The sequence below is a fragment of the Chiloscyllium plagiosum genome, unplaced genomic scaffold (assembly GCF_037043375.1).
Source record: "Chiloscyllium plagiosum isolate Xiang-an unplaced genomic scaffold, Cpla_swu_hap1 HiC_scaffold_12, whole genome shotgun sequence".
Lineage (NCBI taxonomy): Eukaryota > Metazoa > Chordata > Chondrichthyes > Orectolobiformes > Hemiscylliidae > Chiloscyllium > Chiloscyllium plagiosum.
Window position 1 is genome coordinate 513977 of NW_028270150.1, and position 21891 is coordinate 535867.

General features: G+C 50.3%; 1 protein-coding gene across 1 annotated transcript in view; it reads right to left on the reverse strand.

Annotated features, from left to right (window-relative positions):
• Nucleotides 1-576: 576 nt before the first annotated feature.
• LOC148148468 (microtubule-actin cross-linking factor 1, isoforms 6/7-like) overlaps nucleotides 577-21891 on the reverse strand; it is a 44899-nt gene continuing 23584 nt past the window's right edge. The window contains exon 8 of the mRNA XM_087993183.1: nucleotides 577-1170. Coding sequence (XP_087849309.1) covers nucleotides 577-1170 — 594 coding nt within the window. The remainder of the gene's footprint in view (nucleotides 1171-21891) is intronic.

Here is a 21891-nt window from a genome sequence, read left to right on the forward strand (position 1 = left end):
GATAAATTGGGCCAGGTGTGTGATGTTTTCACTGGGATCAGGAATGTAAGTGCAGCAGTCAGCACCAATGAGGGCATATGTGCCCCCTTTCGCAGCGAGCAGGTAGTCCAGGGCCATCCTGTTCTGCAGAGCCACAGTACGGATGGTAACAGCCTCTGCATTCAGCTGGGCGAGTGCGTCTGCTGTGGAGTTCGCCACCTCCTCTAGTGTGGTGGTGAGTTTGTGGGCTTCCATGTGCAACCGCAGGGTTGTATCGGGGGTGTCATTGGGTCGAGAGCAGCGAGGGCTCGTCTGCTGTGGGTCATGGGCTTTGGGAATGGAAGGGACTGGGTCGGAATGGATGAATGGGCAGTGTTTGGAGTGTGAGCAGCACGGCTCTGGCCTGGTCATGCTTTACATTAATGCTGCTGCTGAGGGCTTGTACATAATTCAGCAAGGCCTCTTGTGTTAGGGGAAGGGCTGTGTCCATGGAGAGCTTTGGGGACCTGGTAGTGGTGGGCGTACGTCACTCCATGAGCACCTCAAAAGGGGTGAGTACGGTCGTGCGGTTTGCTTGACCACGTATAGTGTAAAGAGTTACAGCAAGGCGTCTGGCCAGGTCAGTCCTGTGTATTGGGGGATCTTGTTCAGTGTGGTTTTAAGGGTGTCATTCATCTGCTTGACCATGCCTGATGTCTGGGGTTGGTAGGGGATGTGGTGTCTCCACAGTAACCTCAATGCCTCGTTAATGCCAGTCATGAGCTGATCAGTGAAGCGAGTCCCCTGTCTGTCTGTGTTACTGGGGACCCTGAATCTGGGGATGACATCCCTTAGGAGGCATTTTCCCACAGCTCGTGCACTACCCTTTTCTTCTTCTCTAAATGGATGGAAGCATTCCCCACATGTCGATGATGACAAGAATGTATTTGCAATCTTGTTGTTGGAGCATGTGAACAAAGTCCATCTACAAGTGGCTGAAAGGCTCCTCAGGAGCTGGTAAGTGGTTATACCTGACAGCAGGCTTTCCTGTGTTGTTCTGCAGGTAGATGAGACACTGTAACAGCAAGGCTTGGGCAGCTGCAGCAAATCCTGGTGTGTACCAGGATTGTGAGACAGCGTGTTGTAGTGGTCTCTGTGTTTCCAGAGTGTGCCAAAGTTGATGGAAGGAACAATACTGGCTAAGGGACTCAACTACAACCACAGGGACGCCAAGACAGCAGACTTCTTAGCAGCACTAGAATGCACACTCAGGAACAATGGACTGACAGAAGAGACACAACAAACAGTGAGACAAAGTATCGTACCCCTGATAACAAGGAAAAGACAAACACATAACCTCAACACCAAGGAGAGGGAAGCACTAAAATCACTAAGAAACGATAAGAACATAATCATACTACCAGCAGACAAAGGCAGAATGACGGTCATCCTGGACAAAGCAGAGTACATCCAAAAAGCGTAACAACTACTTGCAGATACCAACACCTACCAAAAGAGGGAGGTTGACCCCACCCCACAGCTCACCAATAGGATAAACAACACACTGAGGAACCTACAAAAAAAACGGACAGATAACCAGGTTTGACCTACAAAGAATGAAACCTGAAAGCAACAACACCCCCAGATTCTATGGACTACCTAAAGTGCACAAACCAGACATCCCACTCAGACCCATAGTATCACTACCAGGGACACCATCACACAAACTGGCTAAAGAATTACAGCAGAAACTGAAACACCTGATCAGCGGATCCAGACACTCTATACAATCAACACAGGAATTCTTGGACATCATCAGAAATATACACATTGACAAGGAAGAAACTATGGTCTCATTCGATATAATGGCACTGTTCACCTCTATCGACAAAACCCTAGCCAGAGAAACAATAGCCAACCTGCTGGACATACAGAACAGACAACAAGACGGGGAACCTATCAACAAAGACTGCATACTCAAACTACTGGATCTGTATCTCACAACACACTTCACATTCAACAACCAAATATATGAACAAATCAACAGCACACCCATGGGCTCACCCATCTCTGGACTCATAGCAGAAGCGGGAATGCAAAGATTAGAACAAACAGTTTTTTTTTAGATTAGATTAGATTAGATTACTTACAGTGTGGAAACAGGCCCTTCGGCCCAACAAGTCCACACCGCCCCGCCGAAGCGCAACCCACCCATACCCCTACATTTACCCCTTACCTAATACTATGGGCAATTTAGCATGGTCAATTCACCTGACCCTGCACATCTTTGGACTGTGGGAGGAAACCGGAGCACCCGGAGGAAACCCACGCAGACACGGGGAGAACATGCAAACTCAGTCAGTCGCCTGAGGCAGGAATTGAACCCGGGTCTCTGGCGCTGTGAGGCAACAGTGCTAACCACTGTGCCACCGTGCCGCCCTGTCTTACCGCAAATTCAACCCAAACTCTGGGTCAGATATGTGGATGACACCTTTGTAATCATTAAAAACACAGAAATAGAGAACACACACCGGATCATCAACGCCACACTCACAGGAATCCGATTCACGAGAGAGGAAGAAAAGGATAGCCAACTCTCATTCCTAGACGTGATGGTTCAGATAACACCAAACGGAGAATTCACTACAAAGGTTTACAGGAAAGCCACACACACAGACCAAGTCCTGAACTACGAAAGCAACCACCCAACACACACAAATGAAGTTGCATCAAGACACTGTTCAAAAGGGCCACAACACACTGCAGTACACCAGAACTGCAAAAAGAAGAGGAACACCTATACAAGGTATTCGCCAAAAACGGATACCCGCGCAACTTCATCAACAGATGCCTAAGGAAAAGACCACGGAACGAGGACATGCCACAACCCAAAGGACTAGCCACATTACCATACATCAGGAGCATTTCCGAACTGACAGCCAGACTACTGCGACCACTAGGACTTATAACAGCACGCAAACCAACAGCCATACTCAGACAACAACTCACCAGAACGAAGGACCCGATACCCAACATGAGCAAAAATAACGTAGTGTACAAAATCCCATGCAAGGACTGCACAAAACACTACATAGGACAAACAGGAAGACAGCTAACGATCCATATCCAAGAACACCAACTAGCCACGAAACAACACGACCAGCTATCCTTAGTAGCCACACACGCAGACAACAAGCAACATGAGTTCGACTGGGACAACACTACTATTATAGGGCAAGCCAAATCGAGAACAGCCAGGGAATTCCTAAAGGCATGGCACTCATCCACAGATTCTATCAACAAACACATCGACCTGGACCCAATATACCAATCACTGCAGCGGAAGCTGGAACTGACAACTGGAAACGGCAGAGACAAACCACTATAAATGCCAGAGGAAACATCACAGAAGCGCTTCACAGGAGGCTCCCAAGCACTGAGGATGTCACCGAGACAGGGGACGAAACGTCTGCAACACAAATTCCCAGCTCAGCGAACAGAACCACAACAAAGAGCACCCGAGCTACAAATCTTCTCCCAAACTTTGAATCCTAAGGGGAGGCAGGGGTGGCCGTGGCTGACGAGGGAAGTTAAGGACCATATAAAGACAAAAGGGAAAAAGTATAACATAGCAAAGGTGAGTGGGAAATCGGAGGACTGGGAAGCTTTTAAAGAACAACAGAGGATTACTAAGAAGGAAATACGCAAAGAAAAAATAAGGCACGAAGTAAACTGACCAAAAATATAAAGGAGGACAGTAAAGGCTTTTTTAGGTATGTGAAAAGAAAAAAAATGGCTAAGACTAAAATTAGGCCCTTGAAGACAAACGGGTGAATTTATTACGAGGAACAAAGAAATGGCAGAAGAGTTGAATTGGTACTTCAGATCTGTGTTCACTGGGGAAGACACGAGCAATCTCCCAGATGTAATAGTGGCTGAAGGACTGAACTGAAGGGAATTTATATTAGACAGGAAATGGTGTTGGAGAGACTGTTAGGTCTGAAGGCTGATAAGTCCCCGGGGCCTGATGGTCTACACCCCAGGGTACTGAAGGAGGTGGCTCTAGAAATCGTGGATGCGTTGGTGATTATTTTCCAGAGTTTGATAGATTCAGGATCAGTTCCTGCGGATTGGAGGGTGGCTAATGTTGTCCTACTTTTAAGAAAGGTGGGAGAGAGAAAGCAGGAAATTATAGACCAGTTAGTCTGACCTCAGTGGTGGGAAAGATGCTGGAGTCTATTATAAAGGATGAAATTACGACACATCTTGATAGTAGTAACAGGATAGGTCAGAGTCAGCATGGATTTATGAAGGGGAAATCATGCTTGACTAATCTTCTGGAATTTTTTGAGGATGTACAAGGGAGACCCAGTAGATGTAGTATACCTGGACTTTCAGAAAGCCTTTGATAAAGTCCCACATAGGAGGTTAGTGAGCAAAAGTAGGGCGCATTGGGGGCAAAGTACTAACTTGGATTGAAAGTTGGTTGGCTGACAGGAAACAAAGTAGTGATAAACGGCTCCCTTTCGGAATGGCAGGCAGTGACCAGTGGGGTACCGCAGGGATCAGTACTGGGATCGCAGCTTTTTACAATGTACATTAATGATATAGATGAAGGTATTAAAAGTAATACCAGCAAATTTGCTGATGATACTAAGCTGGGTGGCAGGGTGAAATGTGAGGAGGATGTTAGGAGATTACAGGGTGACCTGCACAGGCTAGGTGAGTGGTCAGATGCATGGCAGATGCAGTTTAATGTGGATAAATGTGTGGTTATCCACTTTGGTGGCAAGAACAGGAAGGCAGATTACTACCTAAATGGAGTCAAGTTAGGTAAAGGAGCAGTACAGAGAGAACTGGGTGTTCTTGTACACCAGTCAATGAAGGCAAGCATGCAGGTACAGCAGGTAGTGAAGAAGGCTAATAGCATGCTGGCCTTCATAACAAGAGGAATTGAGTATAGAAGCAAAGAGGTCCTTCTGCAACTGTACAGGGCCCTGGTGAGACCGCACCTGGAATATTGTGCACAGTTTTGGTCTCCAAATTTGAGGAAAGACATTCTGGCTATTGAGTTGTTTCATGAGGTCAATTCCCGGAATGGTGGGACTACCTTACCCTGAAAGATTGGAGCGACTGGGCTTGTATACCCTTGAGTTTAGAAGACTGAGAGGGGATCTGATTGAGACATATAAGATTATTAAAGGATTGTACACTCTGGAGGCAGGAAACATGTTTCCGCTGATGGGTGAGTCCCGAACCAGAGGACACAGCTTAAAAATACAGGGTAGGCCATTTAGGACAGAGATGAGGAGAAACGTCTTCACCCAGAGAGTGGTGGCTGTGTGGAATGCTCTGCCCCAGAGGGCAGTGGAGGCCCAGTCTCTGGATTCATTTAAGAAAGAGTTGGATACAGCTCTTAAGGATAGTGAAATCAAGGGTTATGGAGATAAGGCAGGAACAGGATACTGATTGAGGATGACCAGCCATGGTCATAATGAATGGTGGTGCTGGCTCGAAGGGCCGAATGGCCTACTCCTGCACCTATTGTCTATTGAAACTGACTGAACTGATGACGTGCAGTTACGTAACTGAAGATCAATCAATCAATCTCTCTGGAATTTCTGGGATACGTGGGTTTAGGTTAGAGTGGTTTTTATTTATAATTTCTACCATATACAACTGATACAGTAAAAACAAGTCAGTGTTCCTCCAAGACCAAGGGTGCTACATGAGCAATACAAATTACACAATTGTACACAGCATAGAAAAATACAGCACAGAACTGGCCCTTCAGCCCACAATGTTTGCTGAGGTTTAATCCTAATGTAAGATATAATAATTTAACCTACACACCCCTCAACTCACTGCTATCCATGTGAATGTCCAGCAGTCACTTAAATGTCCCCAATGACTCTGCTTCCACCACCACAGCTGGCAACGCATTCCATGCATTCACAACTCTCTGCGTAAAGAACCTACCTCTGATGTCTCCTTTCTCCCTTCCTCCTAATATCTTCAAACTTATGACTCCTCGTACCAGTCAATCCTACCCTGGGGAAACGTCTCTGACTATTGACTCTGTCTATTCCACTCATTATCTTGTATACCTCAATCAGGTCTCCTCTCTTCCTCCAGAGAGAAAACTCCGAGCTTATTCAACCTTTCTTCATGAGACAAGCCCTCCAGTCCAGGCAGTATCCTGGTAAACCTTCTTTGCACCCTCTCCAAAGCCTCTGTATCTTTCCTATAGTAGGGCGACCAGAACTGAACACAATATTCCAAGTGTGGTCTCACCAGGGACTTGTAGAGCTGCAGCAAAACCTCACGGCTCTTAAACTCGATCCCCCCGTTAATGAAAGCCAAAACACCATATGCTTTCTTAACAACCCTATCCACTTGGGTGGCAACTTTAAGGGATCTATGTACTTGCACACCCAGATCCCTCTGTTCCTCCACCCTGCCAAGAATCAAGCCTTTAATCCTATATTCAGCATTCGAGTTCAATCTTCCAAAATGCATCACTTCACATTTATCCAGGTTGAACTCCATCTGCCATTTCTCAGCCCAGCTCTGCATCCTGTCTATGTCGCACTGCAGCCTGCAATAGCCCTCAAAACTATTGACAGCACCTCCAACGTTAGTGTCATCTGAAAATGAATAACCCACTCCTCAACCTCCTCATCCAAGTCATTAATAAAAACTACAAAGAGCAGAGGCCCAAGAACAGAGCCCTGCGGGACGCCACTCAACACTCCTCCGGACAGAATACTTTCCATCTACAACCACTCTCTGCCTTCTGTCAGCCAACCAATTCTGAATCCAGATAGCCAAATCTCCCTGTATCCCATACTTCCTGACTTTATGAATGAGCCTACCGTGGGGAACCCTATCAAATGCCTTGCTGAAATCCATACACACCACATCCATTGCTCGACCTTCATCAACCTGTCTTGATACCTCCTCAAAGAACTCAATAAGACTTGTGAGGCATGACCTACCCCTTACAAAGCCATGCTGACTGCCTATAATCACACTATGCTTTGCCAAATAGTCATAAATCCTATCCCTCAGAATTCTTTCCAACACTTTGCTGACCAGAGATACAAGACTGACCAGGGATTTCCCTATTACCCTTCTTGAAAAGAGGAACAACACTCACCTCTCTCCAATCCTCTGGTAGGACTTCCGCGGAGAGTGAGGAGGCAAAGATCTTCGCCAGCACCTTAGCAACCTCCTTTTTCGCTTCACGGAGCAGACTTGGATAAATCTGGTCTAGCTCTGGGGACTTCGTGGAGAAAGTGAGGACTGCAGATGCTGGAGATAAGAGCTGAAAATGTGTTGCTGGAAAAGTGCAGCAGGTCAGGCAGCATCTAAGGAACAGGAGAATCAATGTTTCGGGCACAAGCCCTTCTTCAGGAATGAGGAGGGTGTGCCAAGCAGGATAAGATAAAAGGTAGGGAGGAGGGACTTGGGGAAGGGGCGTTGGAAATGCTATAGGTGGAGGGAGGTCAAGGTGAGGGTGATAGGCCGGAGTGGGGTGGGGGCGGAGAGGTCAGGAAGAAAATCGCAGGTTAGGAAGGTGGTGCTGAGTTCGAGGGATTTGACTGAGACAAGGTGGGGGGAGGGGAAATGAGGAAACTGGAGAAATCTGAGTTCATCACTTGTAGTTGGAGGGTTCCTAGGTGGAAGATGAGGCGCTCTTCCTCCAACCGTCGTGTTGCTATGGTCTGGCGATGGAGGAGTCCAAGGACCTGCATGTCCTTGGTGGAGTGGGAGGGGAATTGAAGTGTTGAGCCACGGGGTGGTTGGGTTGGTTGGTGGGGGTGTCCCAGAGGTGTTCTCTGAAACGTTCCACAAGTAGGTGGCCTGTCTCCCCAATATAGAGGAGGCCACATCGGGTGCAGCGGATGCAATAAATGATGTGTGTGGAGGTGCAGGTAAATTTGTGGCGGATATGGAAGTATCCCTTGGGGCCTTGGAGGGAGGTAAGGGGGGGATGTGTGGGTGCAAGTTTTGCATTTCTTGCGGTTGCAGGGGAAGGTGCCGGGAGTGGAGGCTGGGTTGGTGGGGGGTGTGGACCTGACGAGGGAGTCACGGAGGGAGTGGTCTTTTCGGAACGCTGATAGGGGAGGGGAGGGAAATATATCCCTGGTGGTGGGGTCCGTTTGGAGGTGGCGGAAATGACGACGGATGATACGATGTATATGGAGGTTGGTGGGGTGGTAGGTGAGGACCAGGACAGAACCCCACTGGTCCTCTTTTTGACAAGAAGTTCCTCTGTTCTCGTCATCCAAAGTTCCTTAATCTTACCCCTTCTTACCTGTCACAGAGGGACAAATTCTTGCATCACCCGCAACAACTGCTCCTTAAATAGTCTCCACATGACTGCTGTGCCCTTTCTGTGGAACAATTGCTCCCAGCCTGTACTTTCCAACTCCTGTCTGATAGTGTCATAATTTCCTTTTCCCCAATTAAATATCTGCCCTTGGTAACTGCACCTTTCTCTCTTCAAAGCTGTGGTAAATGTGAGGCAGTTGTGATCACTGTCACCAAACTGTTCTCCCACCACGAGATCTGACACCTGTCCTCGCTCATTGCCGAGTATCAAATCCAAAATGGCCTCTCCCGTCGTCGGTCTGTCTACATACTGAGTAAGGAAACCCTCCTGAACACACCTGACAGAACGGCTTTATCCAAACCATCTGCACTAAGGAGGTTCCAGTCATCGACTCAGAAATGTACAGCATAGAAACAGACCCTTCAGTCCAACCCGCCCATGCCGACCAGATATCCCAACCCAACCTAGTCCCACCTGCCAGCACCCGGCCCATATCCCTCCAAACCCTTCCTATTCATATACCCATCCGAATGCCTCTTAAATGTTGCAATTTTACCAGCCTCCGCCACATCCTCTGGCAGCTCATTCTATACACGTACCACACCCTGCTTGAAAAAGTTGCCCCTTAGGTCTCTTTTATATCTTTCCCCTCTCACCCTAAACCTATGCCCCTCTAGTTCTGGACTCCCTCACCTTAGAGAAGAGACTGTGTCTACTTATCCTATCCATGCCCCTCATGATTTTATGAACCTCTATAAGGTCACCCCTCAGCCTCTGATGCTCCAGGGAAAACAGCACCAGCCTGTTCAGCCTCTCCCTATAGCTCAAATCCTCCAACCCTGGCAACATCCTTGTAAATCTTTTCTGAAATTTTCAAGTTTCACAACATCTTTCCGATAGGAAGGAGACCAGAATTGCACACAATATTCCAAAAGTGGCCTAACCAATGTCCTGTACAGCCACAACATGACCTCCCAACTCCTGTACTCAATACTCTGACCAATAAAGGAAAGCATACCAAATGCCTTCTTCACTATCCTATCTACCTGTGATTCCACTTTCAGGGAGCTATGAACCTGCACTCCAAGGTCTCTTTGTTCAGCAACACTCCCTTAGGACTTTACCATTAAGTGTATAAGTCCTGCTAAGATTTGCTTTCCCAAAATGCAACACCTCGCATTTATCTAAATTAACCTCCATCTGCCTCTTCTCAGCCCATTGGCCCATCTGGTCGAGATCCTGTTGTAATCTGAGGTAACTTTCTTCACTGTCCACTACACCTCCAATTTTGGTGTCATCTGCAAACTTACTAACTGTACCTCTTATGCACGCATTCAAATCATTAATGTAAATGACAAAAATTAGAGGGCCCAGCACCGATCCTTGTGGCACTCTACTGGTCACAGGCCTCCAGTCTGAAAAACAACCCTCCACCACCACCCTCTGTCTTCTACCTTTGAGCCAGTTCTGTATCCAAATGGCTAGTTCTCCCTGTATTCCATGAGATCTAACCTTGCTAATCAGTCTCCCATGGGGAACCTTGTCGAAAGCCTGACTGAAGTCTATAGGTATGTCAGCAATAAAAGAACGACTAGGGTAGGAATAGGTCCAGTCAAGGATAGTAATGGGAAGTTGCGTGTGGAGGCTGAAGAGATTGGGGAGACATTGAATGAATACTTTTCGTCAGTATTCACTCAGGAACAGGACATTGTTGCTGAATTGAATATTGAGTCACAATGAATTAAAATGGATGGCTTTGAGGTATGTAGGGAAGAGGTGTTGGAAATTCTGGAAAGGGTGAAAATAGATAAGTCCCCTGGGCCTGATGGCATTTATCCTAGGATTCTCTGGGAAGCAAGGGAGGAGATTGCAGAGCCATTGGCCTTGATTTTTATGTCCTCGTTGTCTACAGGAATAGTGCCAGAAGACTGGAGGATAGCAAATGTGGTTCCCTTGTTCAAGAAGGGGAGTAGGGATAACCCTAGTAACTATAGGCCAGTGAGTCTCACTTCTGTTGTGGGCAAAGTCTTAGAGAGAATTGTAAGGGAAAGGATTTATGAACATCTGGATAGGAATAATGTGATCAAGGATAGTCAGCATGGTTTTGTGAAGGGCAGGTCGTGCCTCACAAACCTTATTGAATTCTTTGAGAAGGTGACTAAGGAGGTGAACGAGGGGAAAGCGGTAGATGTGGTGTATTTGGATTTTAGTAAGGCGTTTGATAAGGTTCCCCATGGTAGACTACTGCAAAAAATACGGAGGTATGGCATTGAGGGTGAGTTGGAGGTTTGGATTAGGAATTGACTGGCTGGAAGAAGACAGAGGGTAGTAGTTGATGGTAAAGGTTCATCTTGGAGTGCAGTTACTAGCGGTGTTCCGCAAGGATCTGTTTTGGGACCATTGCTGTTTGTCATTTTTATAAATGACCTGGAGGAGGGGCTAGAAGGTTGGGTGAGCAAGTTTGTGGATGATACGAAAGTCGGTGGAGATGTTGACAGTGAGGAAGGATGTGTCAGGTTACAGCAGGATATAGATAAGTTGCAGAGCTGGGCAGAAAGGTGGCAAATGGAGTTCAATGTAGGTAAATGTGAGGTGATTCACTTTGGTAAGAGTAACAAAAAGACGGGGTACTGGGCTAATGGTCGGTAGTGTGGATGAGCAGGGGGATCTTGGTGTCCATGTACACAGATCTCTGAAAGTTGCCACCCAGGTAAATAGTGCGGTGAAGAAGGCATATGGCGTACTGGCTTTTATTGGTAGAGGAATTGCGTTCCGGAGCTCTGAGATCATGTTGCAGTTGTATAAGACTCTGGTGTGGCCGCATCTGGAGTATTGTGTGCAGTTTTGGTCGCCATACTAGAGGAAGGATGTGGAGGCACTGGAACGGGTGCAGAGGAGGTTTACCAGGATGTTGCCTGGTATGGTAGGAAGATCGTATGAGGAAAGGCTGAGGCACTTGGGGCTGTTTTCATTGGAGAAAAGAAGGTTTAGGGGTGACTTGATAGAGGTGTACAAGATGATTAGGGGTTTAGATAGGGTCGACAGTGAGAACCTTTTTCCATGTATGGAGTCAGCTATTACAAGGGGGCATAGCTTTAAATTAAGGGGGGGTAGGTATAGGACAGATGTTAGGGGTAGGTTCTTTACTCAGCGAGTCGTGAGTTCATGGAATGCCCTGCCAGTAGCAGTGGTGGACTCTCCCTCTTTATGGGCATTTAAGCGGGCATTGGATAGGCATATGGAGGATAGTGGGCTAGTGTAGGTTAGGTGGGCTTGGATCGGCGCAACATTGAGGGCCAAAGGGCCTGTACTGAGCTGTATACTTCTATGTTCTATGAAGTCCATATAGATCACATTGACTGCTCTGCCCTCATCAATCTTCTTTGTTACTTCTTCAAAAAACTCAATCAAGTTTGTGAGACATGATTTCCCACGCACAAAGCCATGTTGACTATCCCTAATCAGTCCTTTCCTTTCCAAATACATAAGTCCTGGAAAGATCACATGGAACAGCAGCAGAGCTCTTTGAACGATTACGAGAAGCAAAACTGGTAATAAACTTAAACCAAATGGGATTCGCAAAAGCAGAGGTGATGTTCTTGGGACATAACATTGGTCAAGGAAGGTTGACCCCTCGGAACACAAAGACGAAGGCTATTGAGGAATTTCCACAACCAAACTCTAAGAAAGAGGTGCTTCAATTCTTTGGACTCAGCGGATTCTATCGGAAGTTTGTTCCAGACCTCAGCAGTGTGGTGGCACTGTTAACCGATTTGCTGAAGAAGAACACAAAGTTTCGGTGGACAGAACTACGTCAGGAGGCATTCGACCATTTGAAATCAATATTAACCACCAAACCAGTTTTACTTACACCAAACTTTTCAAAACCTTTTAAAGTCACTATCGATGCGAGTGACATCGGATTGGAGCTGTACTCCAGGAAGATGAGGATGGGATTGAACTGCCAGGTGGTTACTTTTCAAAGAAACTCCACATCCACCAAAGGAAATACTCCACAATTGAAAAGGAACTATTGAGTTTGGTATGGCCTTACATTTTAATGGGTATGTCAGAACAATGTGTCAGAGACGGTTGTGTACACAGATTACAATCCTCTTGCGGGAAAGATAAAAGACAGCTAAGGGACAACATTTTCACACTGAGGGTGGTACGTGTATGGAGTGAGCTACCAGAGGAAGTGGAGGAAACTGGTACAATTGCAACATTTAAGAGGCATCTGGACGGGTATATGAATAGGAAGGGTGTGGAGGGATATGGGCCGGGTGCTGGCAGGTGGGACTAGATTGGATTGGGATATCTGGTCGGCATGGACGGGTTGAACACAAAGGTCTGTTTCCGTGCTGTACATCTCTATGACTCTATTGTTTTATTATTGAGTTGCCCTAACTCTTATCGTTCCATGGTACAATATGACTTTCAAACATTTTGTCCCTTTTATTTTCTTGATAGTGGTTGTCCAATCACTAACCTGCAATCCACCTTCTCCTTTATCTTTGATTTTATAATTTTCTATGCAATGAAACCCACCCCTCCACTATTTGGTTTAAAGCCCTAACAGTGTCAGTTATGCAATTCACCAGGACTCTGATCCCAGCGTGATCAGGTGGAGCCCATCCCATTGGAACAGCTATCTCCTTCCCTAGCCTTGGTGTCAATGTCCCATGAATTCAAACACATTTTCTCCCACATCAATCTTTGAGCCATTTGCTTACCTCTTTAATTGCGTTATCAATTAGCTTGTGGCTCACATAATAATCGGGAGATTGTGTATTTTTGGTTCTGCTTTCTCATTTAGCCCCTAACTGCTCAAATTCCTTCATCAGAGCCTGTTTTCTCTCTCTATATATGTGAGATACAGGGAAATTGAGAATAAAGCCACAAGATTCAATTATTTTGAACAATGTTGATTAATAAAGATTTTAATATTATTCAATTTTGCATTTTCCTAACCTACACATCAATGTAAAATAACCTGTGATTTAAAAACTCATTTTCAAATTGCAGAATTATTGCAAAACATTGCAGAGGGTGAAGTTATGTGATGAGGGGCCTCACTCCTTTTTCAGGCTTTTCTCTCTTTCCTGCAATGGAATAAAATAATCTGTGTAAGAAACATTTCACCAAATGCATCTGGTTAGCTGAAGTTCTGGTCAGAAATTCTTCAAAGCTTCCCCATGTGGATGAAAAAGTTGAGTCAATTTTACAGCTTACCCCGGATTTCATAGAATGACAGACGTCATGATAAGGGTATAATCACAGCTGATTGAACAATTCAATGCCTTTTTGCTCATCTCATAATCCTGTACACCACAGTTAATCAAATCTTTAACCATACTCAAAGACTATCTCCATAGTCTTCTGGGGTAGAGTGTTTGAATCATAGAACCCCCTGCCATGCAGAAAGAGGCCATTCAGCCATTACCCATTTGCACCAATCCCCCGAAGAGCAGTCCACCCAAACCAGGCCCTTATCTTATCCCTGTACCACCACATTTCCCATGGCCAACCCACCTAACCTGCACACCGACGATGGGAGGAAAGCAGAGCACCTGAAGTAAAGCTACACATCCATGAGGAGAATGTGCAAACTTCACACAGACAGTTCGATGGTAGAATTGAAACTGGGCTGCTAAGAGAGCAGGTGCTGCTCAAGGAACTGAATGGTATGCTGTTTGTCCTATGACCCACTAGGGAGGAAATTTCAAGTCCCTATCCAATCAGACCCATATGTGACTCCTGACCCAAAGTATCAGTTGCCAAGAAAACACCAAGTACAATTAGGGCTGGTCAGTAAAGCCTGGCTATGTAGCAATGCTAGATAGAGGCAGGAGGCTGGAAGAACACAGCAATGCAGGCAGCATCAACGCAATCCCTCCTCCTGCTGCTGCCTGCCTTGCTGTGTTCCCTCTCCCTCCTGATGCTGAACACTACCCCTGCTCATGACTCCACCCCCATTCCCCCCACCACCACACCCACTCCAGGTACTGGCTCCGACCCCACTCCCAGCTCTATACCCACACCAGCTCCCAGCTTCCAGCCCTGCCGAGTTTTCAGCATCCCCCCAGACCTCCCCCTCACTGAGGACGAACGATCAGTCCTCAGCAAAGGACTCACCTTTGTCCCCCTCCGTCCACGCATCAATGAATTTAATACACGCCGTGACATCGAACAATTCTTCCGTCGCCTCCGCATCCGAGCTTACTTTCACAATCAGGATTCCCGCCCATCTTCCGAGGACCCCTTCGCCCACCTCCAACACACTGCATCCACCTGGACACCCCGTGCTGGCCTATTACCTGCCCTCGACCTCTTCATTTCCAACTGCCGCCGGGACATTAACCGCCTCAACCTGTCGACCCCCCTCCCCCACTCTAACCTCTCACCCTCACAACGCGCAGCCCTCCAATCCCTCTGCTCCAATCCTGACCTCACCATCAAGCCAGCGGACAAAGGGGGCGCAGTGGTAGTCTGGCGCACTGACCTCTACATCGCTGAAGCCAAACGCCAACTCGAGGACATCTCTTTCTACTGCCCCCTCAACCATGACCCCACCCCCCATGACCAAACCATCATCTCCCAGACCATACAGAACCTCATCACCTCAGGAGATCTCCCACCCACAGCTTCCAACCTCATAGTCCGGGAACCCCGCACTGCCCAGTTCTACCTCCTTCCCAAGATCCACAAGCCTGACCACCCTGGCCGACCCATTGTCTCAGCATGCTCCTGCCCCACTGAACTCATCTCTACCTACCTCGACACTGTCCTATCCCCCCTAGTCCAGGAACTCCCCACATACGTTCGAGACACCACCCACGCCCTCCACCTCCTCTAAGACTTCCGTTTCCCCGGCCCCAATGCCTGATCTTCACCATGGATATCCAATCCCTCTACGCCTCCACCCGCCATGACTAGGGCCTCCAAGCCCTCAGTTTTTTCCTCTCCAGACGTTCCCAACAGTACCCCTCCACCGACACTCTCATTCGTTTGGCCGAACTGGTCCTCACCCTTAACAATTTCTCCTTTGAATCCTCCCACTTCCTCCAGACCAAAGGGGTAGCCATGGGCATACGTATGGGCCCCAGCTATGCCTGTCTCTTTGTTGGCTACGTAGAGCAGTTGATCTTCCGTAATTACACCGGCACCACTCCCCACCTCTTCCTCCGCTACATTGATGACTGCATTGGCGCCACCTCATCAACTTCACCAACACATTCCACCCTGACCTTAGATTTACCTGGACCATCTCTGACACCTCCCTCCCCTTCCTGGACTTCTCCATCTCCATCAGTGACGACCGACTTGACACTGATATTTTTTACAAACCCACCGACACCCACAGCTACCCGGATTACACCTCTTCCCACCCTATCTATTGCAAAAATGCCATCCCGTATTCCCAATTCCTCCGCCTCCGCCATATCTGCTCCCAGGAGGAGCAGTTCCACCACAGAACACACCAGATGGCCTCCTTCTTTAGAGACCGCAATTTCCCTTCCCACGTGGTTAAAGATGCCCTCCAACGCATCTCGTCCACATCCCGCACCTCCGCCCTCAGACCCAACCCCTCCAACCGCAACAAGGGCAGAACGCCCCTGGTGCTCACCTTCCACCCTACCAACCTTCGCATAAACCAAATCATCCGCCGACATTTCCGCCACCTCCAAACAGACCCCACCACCAGGGATATATTTCCCTCCCCACCCCTCTCCGCCTTCCGCAAAGACCGTTCCCTCCGTGACTACCTGGTCAGGTCCACGCCCCCCTACGACCCACCCTCCCATCCTGGCACTTTCCCCTGCCACTGCAGGAACTGTAAAACCTGTGCCCACACCTCCTCCCTCACCTCCATCCAAGGCCCTAAAGGAGCCTTCCACATCCATCAAAGTTTTACCTGCACATCCACTAATATCATTGATTGCATCCGTTGCTCCCGATGCGGTCTCCTCTACATTGGGGAGACTGGGCGCCTCCTAGCACAGCGCTTTAGGGAACATCTCCGGGACACCCGCACCAATCAACCACACCGCCCCGTGGCCCAACATTTCAACTCCCCCTCCCACTCTGCAGAGGACATGGAGGTCCTGGGCCTCCTTCACCGCCGCTCCCTCACCACCAGACCCCTGGAGGAAGAATGCCTCATCTTCCGCCTCGGAACACTTCAACCCCAGGGCATCAATGTGGACTTCAACAGTTTCCTCATTTCCCCTTACCCCACCTCACCCTAGTTCCAAACTTCCAGCTCAGCACTGTCCCCATGACTTGTCCGGACTTGTCCTACCTGCCTATCTCCTTTTCCACCTATCCACTCCACCCTCTCCTCCCTGACCTATCACCTTCATCCCCTCCCCCACTCACCAATTGTACTCTATGCTATTTTCTCCCCACCCCCGCCCTCCTCTAGCTTATCTCTCCACCCTTCAGGCTCTCTGCCTTTATTCCTGATGAAGGGCTTTTGCCCGAAACGTCGATTTTGAAGCTCCCTGGATGCTGCCTGAATTGCTGTGCTCTTCCAGCACCACTAATCCAGAATCTGGTTTCCAGCATCTGCAGTCATTATTTTTACCTCATGGTCCTCCCCCTCCTGATGCTGCCTGCCTTGCTGTGTCCCTCTCCCTCCTGGTACTGCCTGCCTTGCTGTGTTCCTCTCCCTCCTGATGCTGCCCGCCTTGCTGTGTTCCTCTCCCTCCTGATGCTGCCTGCCTTGCTGTGTTCACCCAGCCTCCTGATACTGCCTGCCTTGCTGTCTTCCTCTCCCTCCTGATACTGCCTGCCTTGCTGTGTTCCTCTCCCTCCTAATGCTGCCTGCCTTGCTGTGTCCCTCTCCCTCCTGATACTGCCTGCCTTGCTGTGTTCCTCTCCCTCCTGATGCTGCCTGCCTTGCTGTGTCCCTCTCCCTCCTGATACTGCCTGCCTTGCTGTGTTCCTCTCCCTCCTGATACTGCCTGCCTTGCTGTGTTCCTCTCCCTCCTGGTACTGCCTGCCTTGCTGTGTCCCTCTCCCTCCTGATACTGCCTGCCTTGCTGTGTTCCTCTCCCTCCTGATGCTGCCTACCTTGCTGTCTTCCTCTCCCTCCTGATGCTGCCTGCCTTGCTGTGTTTATCTCCCTCCTAATGCTGCCTGCCTTGCTGTGTTTATCTCAATCCTGATACTGCCTGCCTTGCTGTGTTCCTCTCCCTCCTGGTACTGCCTGCCTTGCTGTTCCTCTCCCTCCTGATACTGCCTGCCTTGCTGTTTTCCTCTCCCTCCTGATGCTGCCTGCCTTGCTGTGTCCCTCTCCCTCCTGATACTGCCTGCCTTGCTGTGTCCCTCTCCCTCCTGATACTGCCTGCCTTGCTGTTTTCCCCTCCCTCCTGATGCTGCCTGCCTTGCTGTGTCCCCCTCCCTCCTGATGCTGCCTGCATTGCTGTGTCCCTCTCCCTCCTGATGCTGCCTGCCTTGCTGTGTCCCTCTCCCTCCTGATGCTGCCTGCCTTGCTGTGTTCCTCTCCCTCCTGGTACTGCCTGCCTTGCTGTGTTCCTCTCCCTCCTGATGCTGCCTGCCTTGCTGTCTTCCTCTCCCTCCCGATGCTGCCTGCCTTGCTGTGTTTATCTCCCTCCTAATGCTGCCTGCCTTGCTGTGTTCCTCTCCCTCCTGATGCTGCCTGCCTTGCTGTCTTCCTCTCCCTCCCGATGCTGCCTGCCTTGCTGTGTTTATCTCCCTCCTAATGCTGCCTGCCTTGCTGTGTTCCTCTCCCTCCGAATGCTGCCTGCCTTGCTGTCTTCCTCTCCCTCCTGATGCTGCCTGCCTTGCTGTATTCACCCAGCCTCCTGATGCTGCCTGCCTTGCTGTGTTTATCTCCCTCCTAATGCTGCCTGCCTTGCTGTGTTCCTCTCCCTCCTAATGCTGCCTGCCTTGCTGTCTTCCTCTCCCTCCTGATGCTGCCTGCCTTGCTGTGTTTATCTCCCTCCTAATGCTGCCTGCCTTGCTGTGTCGCTCTCCCTCCTGATACTGCCTGCCTTGCTGTGTTCTTCCCCCTCCTGATACTGCCTGCCTTGCTGTGTTCCCTCTCCCTCCTGAAGCTGCCTGCCTTGCTGTGTCGCTCTCCCTCCTGATACTGCCTGCCTTGCTGTGTTCTTCCCCCTCCTGATACTGCCTGCCTTGCTGTGTTCCCTCTCCTTCCTGATGCTGCCTGCCTTGCTGTGTCCCTCTCCCTCCTGATGCTGCCTGCCTTGCTGTGTCCCTCTCATTTCTGATACTGCCCGCCTTGCTGTGTTCCCTCTCCCTCCTGATGCTGCCTGCCTTGCTGTTTTCCCTCTCCCTCCTGATGCTGCCTGCCTTGCTGTGTCCCTCTCCCTCCTGATGCTGCCTGCCTAGCTGTGTAGCTCTCCCTCCTGCTACTGCCTGCCTTGCTGTGTCCATCTCCCTCCTGATGCTGCCTGCCTTGCTGTGTCCCTCTCCCTCCTGATGCTGCCTGCCTAGCTGTGTAGCTCTCCCTCCTGCTACTGCCTGCCTTGCTGTGTCCCTCTCCCTCCTGATACTGCCTGCATTTGCTGTGTCCCTCTCCCTCCTGATGCTGCCTGCCTAGGTGTGTACCTCTCCCTCCTGATACTGCCTGCCTTGCTGTGTTCCTCTCGCTCCTGATACTGCCTGCCTTGCTGTGTTCCTCTTCCTCCTGTTCCTGCCTGCCTTGCTGTTCCTCTCCCTCCTGATGCTGCCTGCCTTGCTGTGTCCCTCTACCTCCGGTTACTGCCTGCCTTGCTGTTCCTCTCCCTCCTGATACTGCCTGACTTGCTGTGTCCCTCTCCCTCCTGATGCTGCCTGCCTTGCTGTGTCCCTCTACCTCCGGTTACTGCCTGCCTTGCTGTTCCTCTCCCTCCTGATACTGCCTGACTTGCTGTGTCCCTCTCCCTCCTGATGCTGCCTGCCTTGCTGTGTCCCTCTCCCTCCTGGTACTGCCTGCCTTGCTGTGTTCCTCTCCATCCTGATGCTGCCTGCCTTGGTGTCTTCCCCTCCCTCCTGATACTGCCTGCATTGCTGTCTTCCTCTCCCTCCTGATGGTGCCTGCCTTGCTCTATCCCTCTCCCTCCTGATGCTGCCTGCCTTGTTCTGTCCCTCTCCCTCCTGATGCTGCCTGCCTTGCTGTGTTCCTCTCCCTCCTGATGCAGCCTGCCTTGCTGTGTTTATCTCAATCCTAATGCTGCCTGCCTTGCTGGGTTCACCCAGCCTCTTGATGCTGCCTGCCTTGCTGTCTTCCTCTCCCTCCTGATGCTGCCTGCCTTGCTGTGTTCACCCAGCCTCCTGATGCTGCCTGCCTTGCTGTGTTCCTCTCCTTCCTGATGCTGCCTGCCTTGCTGTGTTCCTTTCCCTCCTGATGCTGCCTGCCTTGCTGTCTTCCTCTCCCTCCTGATGCTGCCTGCCTTGCTGTGTTTATCTCCCTCCTCATGCTGCCTGCCTTGCTGTGTTCCTCTCGCTCCTGATACTGCCTGCCTTGCTGTGTTCCTCTTCCTCCTGTTCCTGCCTGCCTTGCTGTTCCTCTCCCTCCTGATGCTGCCTGCCTTGCTGTGTCCCTCTCCCTCCGGTTACTGCCTGCCTTGCTGTTCCTCTCCCTCCTGATACTGCCTGCCTTGCTGTCTTCCTCTCTCTCCTGATACTGCCTGCCTTGCTGGGTTCCCCCAGCCTACTGATGCTGCCTGCCTTGCTGTGTTCCTCTCCCTCCTGATGCTGCCTGCCTTGCTGTGTTCCCTCTCCCACCTGATGCTGCCTGCCTTGCTGTGTTTATCTCCCTCCTGATACTGCCTGCCTTGCTGTCTTCCTCTCCCTCCTGATGCTGCCTGTCTTGCTGTGTTGATCTCCCTCCTAATGCTGCCTGCCTTGCTGTGTCCCTCTCCCTCCTGATACTGCCTGCCTTGCTGTGTCCCTCTCCCTCCTGATACTGCCTGCCTTGCTGTGTCCCTCTCCCTCCTGGTACTGCCTGCCTTGCTGTGTTCCTCTCCATCCTGATGCTGCCTGCCTTGGTGTCTTCCCCTCCCTCCTGATGGTGCCTGCCTTGCTCTGTCCCTCTCCCTCCTGATGCTGCCTGCCTTGCTCTGTCCCTCTCCCTCCTGATGCTGCCTGCCTTGCTGTGTTCCTCTCCCTCCTGATGCTGCCTGCCTTGCTGTGTTTATCTCAATCCTAATGCTGCCTGCCTTGCTGTGTTCATCTCCCTCCTGATGCTGCCTGCCTTGCTGTGTTCCTCTCCCTCCTGATGCTGCCTGCCTTGTTGTCTTCCTCTCCCTCCTGATACTGCCAGCCTTGCTGTGGTTATCTCCCTCCTAATGCTGCCTGCCTTGCTGTGTCCCTCTCCCTCCTGAAACTGCCTGCCTTGCTGTTTTCCCTCTCCCTCCTGATGCTGCCTGCCTTGCTGTCTTCCTCTCCCTCCAGATGCTGCCTGCCTTGCCGTGTTCTCCCAGCCTCCTGATACTGCCTACCTTGCTGTCTTCCTCACCCTCCTGATACTGCCTACCTTGCTGTCTTCCTCTCCCTCCTGATGCTGCCTGCCTTGCTGTGTTCACCCAGCCTCCTGATACTGCCTGCCTTGCTGTGTTCCTCTCATTCCTGATGCTGCCTGCCTTGCTGTGTTCCTCTCCCTCCTGGTACTGCCAGCCTTGCTGTGTCCCTCTCCCTCCTGATGCTGCCTGCCTTGCTGTGTTTATCTCCCTCCTAATGCTGCCTGCCTTGCTGTGTTCCTCTCCCTCCTAATGCTGCCTGCCTTGCTGTCTTCCTCTCCCTCCTGATGCTGCCTGCCTTGCTGTGTCCCTCTCACTCCTAATACTGCCTGCCTTGCTGTGTTCCTCTCCCTCCTAATGCTGCCTGCCTTGCTGTCTTCCTCTCCCTCCTGATGCTGCCTGCCTTGCTGTGTCCCTCTCACTCCTAATACTGCCTGCCTTGCTGTGTCCCTCTCACTCCTAATACTGCCTGCCTTGCTGTCTTCCTCTCCCTCCTGATGCTGCCTGCCTTGCTGTGTTTATCTCCCTCCTAATGCTGCCTGCCTTGCTGTGTTCCTCTCCCTCCTAATGCTGCCTGCCTTGCTGTGTTCCTCTCCCTCCTAATGCTGCCTGCCTTGCTGTGTCCCTCTCCCTCCTGATGCTGCCTGCCTTGCTGTGTCCCTCTCACTCCTAATACTGCCTGCCTTGCTGTGTTCCTCTCCCTCCTGTTGTTGCCTGCCTTGCTGTGTTCCTCCGCCTCCTGATACTGCCTGCCTTGCTGTGTTCCTCTCCCTCCTGCTGCTGCCTTCTTTGCTGTGTTCCTCTCCCTCCTGTTGCTGCCTGCCTTGCTGTGTTCCCTTGCCTCCTGATACTGCCTGCCTTGCTGTGTTCCTCTCCCTCCTGATGCTGCCTGCCTTGCTGTGTCCCACTCCCTCCTGATACTGCCTGCCTTGCTGTGTTCCTCTCCCTCCTGATACTGCCTGCCTTGCTGTGTCCCTCTCCCTCCTGATGCTGCCTGCCTTGCTGCCTTCCTCTCCCTCCTGATGCTGCCTGCCTTGCTGTGTCCCTCTCCCTCCTGATGCTGCCTGCCTTGCTGTGTTCCTCTCCCTCCTGATGCTGCCTGTCTTG